The 12,266-nt window shown below is 39.3% G+C and overlaps 1 protein-coding gene across 1 annotated transcript; it reads left to right on the top strand.

The window, feature by feature from the left end:
* Positions 1-9,148: 9,148 nt before the first annotated feature.
* Positions 9,149-10,281, top strand: LOC139705178 (testis-expressed protein 38-like). Its single transcript, XM_071609672.1, has 2 exons — positions 9,149-9,185; positions 9,707-10,281. Exons 1-2 carry the CDS (start codon positions 9,149-9,151, stop codon positions 10,279-10,281), a joined length of 612 nt encoding a protein of 203 aa, XP_071465773.1.
* The last annotated feature ends 1,985 nt before the right edge of the window (positions 10,282-12,266 follow it).

Raw genomic sequence — 12,266 nt, 5'->3', positions numbered from 1 at the left:
TGCTGTCCTTGGAGCCTCCACGTGGGCCCTTTTCCCTCCACCAGCCTGCCCCAGAGTAACCCACGAACACAGGTTTCCCTAGCCTCTGGCTCTCTCGATATGGAGAGATCAGCAGATGATTCCTTCTCCTGTCCCTTCCCTCCCTGGGGGTTCCCATGTCACTTTGCTGTCGGCAGAATTCCACTCCTGCGGGCCTGGTACTTGCCGCCCTGGCTTAACGGATTTGCAAGGAAAGGTCTGTGATGGGCAGAGGAAGGGTCTCTCCTCAGCCCCTCCTGTTAGCAAGAGTCCAGCTGTGGTTAGGCAAGGCTTGGAGGGAGTCAGCCCCGCCTTGGGATGGCTTTGATCACTCATGAGCTCTGTACTGGGCATAGTAATGTGCAGGCAATAGTGCTATGCCAACAGGATAGAAATCTGAGTGTCTCCTTGCAGAAGTGGGAGAAGGGAGGGAGATCTATAGTAATACAGATCATAATACAGTTAATTTTGTAGTTCACAGTTTCCAGGTATGACTCATCTAAGCCTTTGAAGGAAGGGTTTTTTTTCTGTATATTACAAAACACTGTCACTGAGAAGCAGAAAAATTCAATACAGTACCAGGATGTGGCTCAGCTATAACAGACTTGTAACTGTGACTTAAATGACATACGGTTCCTTGCTCACATAAAAGTCCAGAATTGGAAGTCTAGGATTTACATGACAGCTTTTCTCCATGAGGTCCTTAGGGACTAGGTTCAACCATATATAGGCTGAACCTAAGAGGACTAGCCCAAGAGGACTGCAGAGTTCCAGCCGTTGAATCTATATTCCAGGCAGTCAAAAGTAAAAGGGGTGAAGAAGAAATAGTAAATGGTGTTTCCCAGCTCCTTTATGGAGGATTTCTGAAGCTGCCACGTGACACTTTTATTTATATCTCAGTAGCCTAAACTGAGTCACATGGCCATGCCTAACTGAACAGGAGGGAGGGGAAATTGATCTTTATTCTACATTGCCACATCTCCAGCCTGAAACCAGCGTTCATTGCAAAGGAGGAAAGGAGAAATGAATAGTGACAACAGTTTCTGCCACACAAATCCTCCATGACATTATTGCACTCAGAGAACATTAAGTTTGGGTCCTAAAAAAACTCACTTTATCCCTTTTGATCAAGGATAACAAGACCTAGTATCATACTTGGCATTGATACCCACGCAATCAATCTAGGCACCAGGAAATCAAGATAAATGTGAAACAATTTCTCTCCAAATAAAAATAACATCTTCTTTTGACCGTGGCTAATGACTCGACTGGGCTCTCCTCCTGCAGCTAGCCAGCAATTTAAATAGCACGGATTGCAAAGTGGCGAGACCATAACTATGAATGTAGAAGCCATCAAACGAATTCAAAATAATTGGAAGACACTGCTTTCTAAAGGAACACACAGTAACTCCAGTTCATTTGTATCGAGGGAAGAAGAGAGAAACCTGGCCAGCCAATCGAAGCACCCGGGGTCCGTGGCGTTCCCCTTTCTGGGGATACACCGCAGCCCTTGAGAAACCCAGAGCTCATCCAAAGCAAAGAGACAAAGACCCTGTACAAAACGTGCTACTCTCCGCAGGGAAATAAGAGTGAAATTAAATTATGCAAAAGTCATGGGGTCCCAGTTTCCCACCTTAGAGAGGATTTTTTTATGCTAATGAACCTGAGTGGCTCATTTTGAAATAATTTCTCTATGTAATTGCAAGGAAATGCCTTAAGAGTTTCACAGGCAATAAATATCATCGTTAACTTGTAAAAATAAATAAATAAATAAAATAAAATAAATAAAATGGGCCAAACATACAAGCACCTTGCCAAGGAAGATATATATATATGAAAAAATATAACAAGTTAGCATGTAAAAAGATGCTCCATATCATATGAGAAAATGCAAATTAAAACAAGATGTCACTCTATATCTATTAGAATGCCCTGAACCCTGAGCACCTGCAACACCAAATACCAGTGAGAATTAAGAGCAGCAAGAACTCTGATCATTCCCAAGTGGAATGCAAATGGTACAGCCACTTTGGAATACAGTTTTGTGGTTTGTTAAAAACTAACATATTTTTATAAAATGATCCAACAATCATGTTTCTTGCTATCTACCCAAAAGTGTTAAACACTTTTGTCCATCCACACAAAAACTGGCACAAGAATATTTAGAGCAGCTTTATGCATAACTGTCAAAAATTGGGAACAATCAAGGTGTCCTTCAGTAAGGGAATGGAAAAATAAACTACATCTAGACAACATAATGTTATCATTTAGCACTAAAAAGATGTGACCTATCAATCCAGAGAAATAATAGAACTTTAAATGCATATTACTACCTGAAAAAAGCCAATCTGAAAAGTCTACCTACTACATGCTTCAACTATATGACATTCTGGAAAAGGAGAAAAAATATTGAGATAGTAAAAAAAAAAAAAAAAAAAAAGAACAAATAATTAGTTGAAACTACTCTTCTTGATATTATAAGAGTGGATATATGTCACATACACATTTGTGTATGAATGTACAACAAGAATGAACCCCAATGTAAACTGCAGAGTTTGAGTGACTGCAATGGATATTGGGGGATTGGGGTACCAGGGATTGAAAACAGGGACATTCAAACACTCAGCCACACCAGCAGCCCTATTTTGTATTTTATTTAGAGACAGAATCTCACTGAGTTGCTTAGTGCCTCACCATTGCTAAAGATGGCTTTGAACTCAGAATCCTCCCGAGTGAGCCTCCCGAGCCAGCCTCCCGAGCCACTGTGATTACAAGCATGCTCCACCACCACGCCTGGTGATTGCAATCTATTAGTGTACATTCATCAATTAGAATAAATGCACTACTTTGGTGGGAGATATTGATAATGGGGGAGTACACAGAAAGTCTCAGTATCTTCTTCATTTTTCTGTGAACCCAAAATTTTTATAAAGATTAAATTTCCTTTAAAAATAAGTTCAATTTTTGGAAACATGATTGGAGCCTTGTTTTGTGTTGTTGTTCTTGCTGCTGTTTGTTTTGCTTTGTTTTGGGACTAGGGATTGAACCAAGTGGCATTCAACCCTTGATCCACATCTCCAGCACTTTTTATATTTATTTAGAGACAGTGTCTTTCTAAGTTGCTCAAAGCCTTGCTAAGTTTCTGACACTGGCTTTGAACTTGTGATGCTCCTGCCTCAGCTTCCTGAGCAACATAGGATTACATGCTTGTGCTACTGTGCCCAGTGGGATCTAGTTCTTAATATTCCCCATCCAGAACTGAAGACTCTCATTCTAAGTGAAATAAGCCAGTCCCAACACACCAAAGGCCAAATGTTCTCTCTGATTTGTGGATGCTAGCCCAAAACAAGAGATGTTGGGGTGGGGAATAATAGAAATCCATTGTATTCTACAAAGGGAAACTAAGGGAGGTAGGAGGGGAATAGGAAAGACAGTAGAATTAATCAGTCATAACTTTGCTAGCCTTATATATGTATACACAATCAGGGTAACTCCAGATCATGTACAATTACAAGAGTGGGATCCTAAATAGAATAAGTGATACTCTATGTATGTATATATAATGTATGCTAAATGTATATAATGTATATAATATATACTGAATGTATATAATATATGCTAAAGTACATTATCCTGTCATGTAGAACTAAACAAATTTTTAAAAAGTATTCCCCACCCATTCACACCAAATTTCTAATTCCCATGACTTCTTCAACATCTATCCTAACAGCCACAAACCATGTCATAAAATCCTATTCTGGTGTTTCCTGACTAGCAGACATTAACCTTTACTTCCAGGGCTTCAGAGTTTTGATAAAATGATTCCTACATGTTGGTATGCCAGGAACTCTACTTTCAGATGGTTAACAACTGATTTTAAATTGGAAATATTTATTATTTATGGATTTTTAAATTGGAAATTTAAAATTGCCACTGTACTTACATATTTGCTTTTCCCATAGTCATAACTCACTATTTCAACACAGCTCCTAGTATAAAGAAACATCCAATCATTTAGTGACATCACTCTAAGTAAGGATGTAATTGTTGATCCTCTTAAACAATCTGCTAGTGGATCAGCCTCAAACTGAAAAAGAATCACAAGACATAAATTACTGCTTTTTCAACATCAACATTATCCAAGGGCATTTTCATTGTATATTGATGCTATTTTCTACTGAAATCTCATAATTCTAGTCTTAACAATGAGTGGATTGGAACTTGGATTCTATCCTGGGTGATATGAAGTTTTAGTTGAGAGTTCATTAGACTAAGATGATTCCAGGGCTTCAGCTTCCTCCACAGGTACATGGAGAATTAATGTAAAACTGTTACACAAAAACTAGGAACCAGTTTAAGTTTTTACAAAATGAAACTAGGAAATTTACCAATTTACAGAAACTGCTAACCAACATCTATGTAGGGTCTTTTGACTCTAATCAAATATATTTTTTTCATTGTACTTCTACATCAGCCTATGGAAGCTCACTGCCCACACTGCTGCCATGAAACTCTGAACCTCTTCTAGTTCTGAGTGCTGCCTGATTCATTAATCCTTCTTTGCTCTAATACTGTTGAAACTTTAGTCTTTTCTTTTAATGTAGGTTCCTCTGCATCATTTTGATTCTATGTATCTGATCCTTAAGAATAGAATTGGGAGATCAGTCTTCCAACTGCCATGAGCAAATGTCTACAATGTTAGATAAAGAGATGACATAGCTCCCTATAGCAAAGTGCTTACATACATTCTGATTCAGTGTTTGCCTGTTGTCTCACAGAAAGAACAGGGATACTCAAAAGAGCAACAGTCATAGCTATAAACATGACTGCATGGGTTCCTTTGTGCATTACTCTTTATTTGACCCCACAATGACATGAATATCTTCAAAATCCATCTTACTGATTTGTAATGTTGGAAGAGTCTTACTTCTTTCAAAGTTCTTCCTAAGAAAATCTAGGTCAAGCCTAAAACATCAGTATTTTAAGTTCTCTTTGTGCATTCTGGGATCTGAAAGTTAAAACATTCCTATTGTGATCAATCCAAGGAAAATAATCAATGACAATTAGATATTTGCAAATCAGGACTATTTTCCTTGAATAAATTACTGCCTGTCCTCAGTGTTGAAATACTGAAATTCACCAGTGGATGTGTTTCTGTTCATGATGGGAGTATCTAGCTGAGGAAGGATGCTCTGTGTTCACTGCTGGGAGTTTACAGTATGTTACTGAGGAAGGATGTTCTCCCTCATTACAGGGATTTAAGCTAGCAGCTCAGCAAGAGGGTCTAGGAAGAATTACCTTCCCCTCCTTATCCTGTCATTGTATTATATGCACCTAGTCCATAATAGGAAAAAAATCATGATCTTTATTTTTGAGATCTTAGAAATTGGAAAACATCATGACTTGGATACCATTATCCAGCTTTCCCTCTGCAGAACACCTGCCCATCTGGAAACATCCATGAATCACTAACATAAGCCCCCTGAGATCAGCTTCCTAAGAGGTAGTGCTTTGGATACAGAATACAAACGCATATGTAAGGCACTGAATTTGATTCTCAGCACAGCACATAAATAAATGAAATAAAGGTCTCTCAACTAATAAAAATATTTTTAAAAATTTTTTAAAGTTTTCAGTTCTTTTAGATATATAACTAGGAGTGGAATTCTGGGTCATGTGGTGTGCTATCTTTAGTCTGACATTTCCTCAAATGATATTTTTCAAAGAAACTACATTATTTTACATTTCTACTGCAATGTAAGAAGGTTGGTTCTACATTTCCCAAATCCTTACCAAGTTGTTAATATCTGGTTTCATTTTAGCTATCCTCATGGATGTGGAGTAGTACCTTATTTTGAGTCTCACTGGTTGATGATGTTGAACATTTTTTTAGGTGCTCACTGGCCCAGAATATCTGCTTTGGAGGAAGGTCTCTAGAGAAAGGTCTACTCAGATGATGTGTCCATTATTTAAACATTGGCTGTCTTTGTGTTGGGTTCTGTTCTTTATATATTCTGGATACATTTTCTTTTAAGACATGTTACTTGCACATATTTTGTCCTTGTCAGTTGTCTTTCCACATTTTTGACAAGATACTTTGAACAAAAGTTGTTAACTTGAAGTTCAATCTACTTCATATTGTTCTTTATCACTGTGCTCTTGGTGTCCTATCCAAGAAGAGTTTGCCTAATAAAGTCAAAATTTACTCCTATACTTTTAAATAAAATTCCCCCTTTAGCTCTTACATACATATAGGTTTATTTTGAGTTAGTTCTGGAATTAAATTTGGGTAAACTCTGTGCATTGTCTGAGGAGTCAGGTGGATATCCAGTCACCCCAGCATATAACTGAGAAGACTTTTCCCCCTTGTTGAATGATCTTGACATTCCTGTCAAACTAAGTAACTACAAAGATGAGGACCAACATCTGGACTCAGCTCTTTTACGGTGGCCTGCAGGTCAATCTTCGTGCCAGTATCACCCTGTCTCAATTATTGTCACTTTTTAATAAATTCACAGTTGGGAAAAGTGAGTTCTCCAACTTTGTTCTTTGAAGATTGCTTTGGTAAAGTAATTGGTTATTCAAATCCACTGTCTTATCAAGTTAAGACTTCTTGTGTAATAGAAAAATTAAGATAAAATGTTCCAATAAAAAATAGCCAATGCATTATACTTAAGTGCTGATTTTTAAAATAGCCTGTCATTCACCCAAAAAATAAAAAGAGAAAAGAAATGCAGAAAAAAACATGCTGCTCTGGGCAAGCAGACCCAATGAATGGGCATCAGGGACTGAGGGACAGTAGAGCCTAGAGACCCTCTACCAGGCTGTGTAACCAGATGAGATGAGCAGCAAATAGTTCTTATGATGTAAAGTTCATGCTATTTCTAGTCCTAAACTTCAACCTTCAGTGATTCAACAAATATAGGAACATCTTTTGTTTGGGCAGAAGCAGTAATCAAATTGATGATTGTGTAATATTTTTAAAAAACTTAGACTTACTTTGTAAAAACAATTAACCCAACGAATTCTTTGACTACTTTCTGTTTGGTATTTCTTGCATTTTTTTCAAATATCTTCATTACAAAATCATAAGTAGTTTCCATTCAGAGTACTTCATGGTTCAGTTGGCACAGAGAGTAAGGCTGTTTTCATATGGAAGAATGGAAGGAATATAACCAGACAAGATTTCCAACCAGCAAGCAGAAGAAACTGCAGGACAGGATGAAGGTCAAGCTCTGCACATTAAGCAAAGTGTTTCAAGGAGCGAGCTCTGGGTCTAAAATAGATACAAGTCAACTGGTTTTGATTTCTTAATTTTAGCAATAATTTTATATATATTTACATATATATATGTAGATATATATATATGTACACATATATAGATACATATATATACATATAAATATATGTAGACATACATATGTATATGCATTATATATTTTATATTATACATCTATTATACACAAACATATATATGCACATCTCAACAAATAATATAGATGTATAAAATAAGTAAAATTGCTATTAAAATTTTTTCAGAGAGAAAATTATTTCTCAATTTTTAGTTGATTTAGGCTTCCTACATTGTTTATTCAATAACTGAATACTGGGGTCCATCCCTAATATCAAAATCTTTATATAAATATAATGTAATATATATATATATATATATATATATATATATATATATATATATATATACACAAATCCACACATATTTTCTGTTGGATGGATATACCCATTTGTTTATCCATATATCAGTTGATGGACAGAAGCTTAATTACTTTGCAAGCAAAGGAAAAACGCAAGGGACTCTTGTCCCAGAGGCTGTGATTCTGCACATCAGGGGGAACAAAGTGTTTTTAAAGATGTGATTTCAGGTGTGCCCGATCCTATTTCACTTCTTAATCTGGGATATAACCATTTTTTAAGTCTTCTGCTGCCATCTCCAACTCTGAATTTCTTCACTCCTGTGGTGGGTGTGTGCTCAAGGACAGATAACTGAGTGGGGACAAAAAGTAATCCTGTTCCAGGTTAGGGATGGGGAGAAGGGGATGGAAAATATGTTGATTTTAAAATAAGCCTCAGTGGCAGAGCATCAGGTTAATTTTTTCAGTTTAATTTATACTTATCTGAACTTTAGCTGTTCATGGTAGGTGAGTGGTATTATTTAAAAGGGCATCACTTTTATACCAGTTCAAATAGAGCAGATTTCTAAAAATAATATATTAAATCTGTAGAACACTATATTTTCCACTTTATACAAATTTATAGTTGTTGAAATCAATTTGATTCCTGTCCCTGGGACAAATTTGTTTCAAATTCATCTGCTTCAGAGTTCTAGAAATTGGGGAATCAACTGAAAGAACTATTTGTATCAGAGTTGGGGAGCTGACCACCTGGGAGGATAAGGAGGTGTTCAGTGGTGGAAATGTGGTGAGCGACACTCCTGAGTGAAGCAGCAGTCTGAGCCAAAGTTTAGAGGGGAATAAGCAGGGTCTGTGGGAATCTGGCATGCCCATGGCTGAAAGGTATATGACGGGTAGCAGGGGAGACGGAGTTGGAAAGAGAAGCAGATCACATACAGGGGAGATCCCACAGGACCTAATGATGCCCAAAAAACACTTGTTGAAGAAACAAAACAGAGATGGTAGGAGCCAAAGGAGGAGGTTTGGACCACATGGTTCTTCTAAGCTATTTTGTTCCCTAACAACTAGGTAAGACACTTCTCGAGGGTAGGGATGTCCAATGCACACTGTCCTCCCTGCCCCACTCCCCACTGGAAAATGGCTCCCTAACAACTGAAAACACAAGTAGAAGCTCCTGAGGGAGTAAGGACCCTTTCCTGTGAGTTCACCACACAAAGTTGGGAACAGATAATTCAATGGTGGACCAGTCTTTCATGGAAGACAACATGCTCATGAGATGTCATAAGATGGAGTCCCTTATTCCATCAACTGCCAACCACTCTACAAGGACCAGCCCAAGAATTCCTGATGCTCAGAACCCGGTGATCTCATCTTTAGAGAACAATGGGACTGGGACCTTCTGGGGACTCCCATTGGTGGGCAGAGTAGTGGGTGGGTTCACTCTTTGCAGAGCCATAGGCCTGGTAACCAGAGTGAACTTTATGGATTCGCAAAAGGAGGACCTGGGCCTCCCTGGCCGTAAGTACACCCAGAACTTTTGAGTGTGAGCGACAAACTTTCAGGAAAGACCCTTTGCATGGATGGGGTGGTGGCTGTCTGAATGGAATGCTATTTAGTTAAGAGACAGACTCCTCTAGGAAACTAAGGACTCCTCGAAGGCAGAGACCATGTTCTGCCCAAGCAGAAAAGATACAATTGAGGTCCTTGCCCTTAGTGAGGCTTCTCGGTCTGAATGACTGCATGGGTCCTGGACTGGGAGCCAGAAGGCCTGTCTTGAGTCTGGGCAGGTGTGGCCACTCTACACCTAGTGTTCCTTATCTGAAAAAGGCTAATGGGGTCTCTTATGTGCCCTGCAAATATAGCTTTGACTGAATCAGGAAATTATTAGGCATGTCTTTGAGAAGGGTGGGAAGGAGTGAGAGGAAGAATGAGCCAAATCCAGGAGAGGAATGAGAAATAGTTCAGGTCCCAAGCTAGAGCTGTCAGTCAGCTTGCCTCTTTTCTTTTTTTTTTTTTTTTTTTTTTTTTTACTGCCTCAGCATGGGTCCAATGGTACTTCGGATTGTTGGGGCTCTGCACCGTGATAACTGGTGGCTGCATGCTCTTACTCCACTGGAGGAAGAACCTGCAGAGGAGACAGCGTGCCCAGCAGTGGGTGGAGGTGATGAAAGCTGCCACCTTCAATTATAGTCCACTGCTCTACTGGATCAACAAACGACGCAGATATGGCATGACGGCCACCATCAGAATAGACCCTCCTCGGGCTGTTGCCTATACTCATATTCAACTTCAAATTCCGGATCTTCCATCAGAGCCGCACCCCCGTGAAGACAGGCATCATGCCTTCAGAGGCAGCAGCCCCGAGGCAGAAGACCCTTTTCCCCTCCAACCTGCTCTGGTGGTCCCACAGCAGCCCTCACCTAAGGGGATGCCAAAGCGACAGACCCCATTGCCCTTCCCGATTGTCTTTCCAGTGATCCCCTCTGCCCCTCCCCTCCACACCCTGAACTTTCCTCACATGATGTCCCACTCGGCCTCCTACCCTTTTCTCAAGGCTCCTGAAAGGCAGGTCCACTTCTATTCCCTTTCTGCACTGGCCCAAGGGGTGAACTGACCCAATGTATAGACTTTTACTTCAGGGCCGAAGCCTACTGTCACTGAAAGTGAGAGCTTCAGGGGCCAGGTATTAGAAAAAGGAGTCAAAGTCAAGCCTGTGATCCTGATACACAGGTCATAACCCGTATAGATGTTACATAGTAAAGTTTTTTTTGAAAATTCAGAATCATTTGCGTCTCATTTGCCAGTAAGAAGGCAACGTCCTTCCCCAGTGTGATGGTGGCACAAGTCTCACCAATACAATGGGAACTGGAGGCTGGCTCTGAAGAGACACATTGAGCCAATACTTGTGGATGAACTCAGTTTCCTCCATCAAGTATTCAATGTGTTCAAGACCCTGGGCTAGGTCCCCAAAGGCACTGCTCTTCTGCAGGATGGGAAGTAAAATTGCCACAAGAGTAACAGTTGTCAATGGCACATGGCTACAGCAGTCCACAGTGGCTATGCCACTGGCCAAGCAAGTCATCATGAGGTTAGTGAACCACACCACACTATCTGCTGACTGGGTGATATCTATGATGTATCGATTCTTAGCTGGTTTTTCTCTACATTATTTCTAACAGAACAACACTGAAAAATGGTTATTATGATTTTTCTTTTACTGATGAGGAGGCAGGTTCCAAGGTTTCTTTTTTGTTGTTATTTTCTCTGAGCCTCTTCTCCCATGTACATCTGCCTGGCATTACAGTTCCTGCTCTTCCACCCCTTGGTATCCCTTCCCTAATCATGTCTTCTTAAAACATCCTTGGTGAATGAATGCTTCACTGTGTGTAGAGTGTCATCAGCTTGGCCTACAGATTTGCTTACTGGAAGTGCTGGTGGTAACCGCCTAATATTATATGGAGTAACACATCCAAAGCGTGTATCTTAAGATAACCATGGCTGCACAAAAGTTGAGTCCCCTGTCACTCTTCTACATGGGAATATTAATAATTTTTATACTTTCTGGATAAGGTCCAAAAAGGAGACACAAAGATAATTATGAGATATTTGCCCCGGTTTAAAGATAAGAAAACCTGATTCTGTCCCAAAATTTTTTCCCATTTACTCTAAAAAATGAGCAAAACCACTTACCATATTTCATCTACACTTTAAATGTACACACCCCTGAGAGAAGTGCCTGTTTTTGCCTATTTTGTGGTGTGTGGTGTGTGTGATTGTGATTCTGAGAAGTTAGTAAACATGTAGCCAATCCCCCCCACCCCGTGTGTGGGCTGAAGGGCTTAGATCCAGCAACTGCAAAGAAAGCCTGATTCCTATCTATATGACCTCTAGCAATATATTTTAAGCCATTTTTATTTTTTAAAGTTAAGTGGAACCATTTCTTCCTTGTGTAAACATGATCTTATATTGTATCTCAAAATACAAAACAGGACTAAGCCGATCTTCTCTAGGAGAACAGAGGCAGAGGTTCACTTCTCCCTAACCTTGCTCCCTCTTCACTTGCCCCCTTCAACTCTGCAGAGACCTAAAGCCCCTGACATATAGTCTTCACTTCTTCACATCCAAGACTCTAATTATGAAGGTAGATTCTAGAACATTAATTTGTGCCAATGATCAGTTAGGCCCTGCTTTCAAAGGAGGAGAGAAGCCATAAACATAAATCAAAGAAGATTTGCTTTCTCTTAAGAATGAAGGGAGTGGGGGGAAGCTTTGTAACACACAGTGACAAAAAAAAATGTTTTATTCAGATAAATTAAAATGGCTATCACTGATATGAAATGAAGCTCAAACTGAGTTTAAAAAAAAAAAACTTGAATTCACCCTGTAAAATGAACCAAAATTGCTTATATGTGACCAAAATAGCTCCACTAGAACAAAACTAGATTTGCATTACTTCATATGAGAATACAAGTTAGGTTAGGTTCATGTAACAAAAATTACATGCTCTGTAAAATCTCAGAATACCCAAATGTGTTCTGGTTTGGATATGATAGAAACAAAATCTAGTTGGTGTTGGTAAGCAAGCCAATGAGATGCACA

This window comes from Marmota flaviventris, chromosome 1, assembly GCF_047511675.1.
Source record: "Marmota flaviventris isolate mMarFla1 chromosome 1, mMarFla1.hap1, whole genome shotgun sequence".
In the NCBI taxonomy this organism is placed as follows: domain Eukaryota; kingdom Metazoa; phylum Chordata; class Mammalia; order Rodentia; family Sciuridae; genus Marmota; species Marmota flaviventris.
This window is presented reverse-complemented; position numbering and strand designations above follow the sequence as displayed.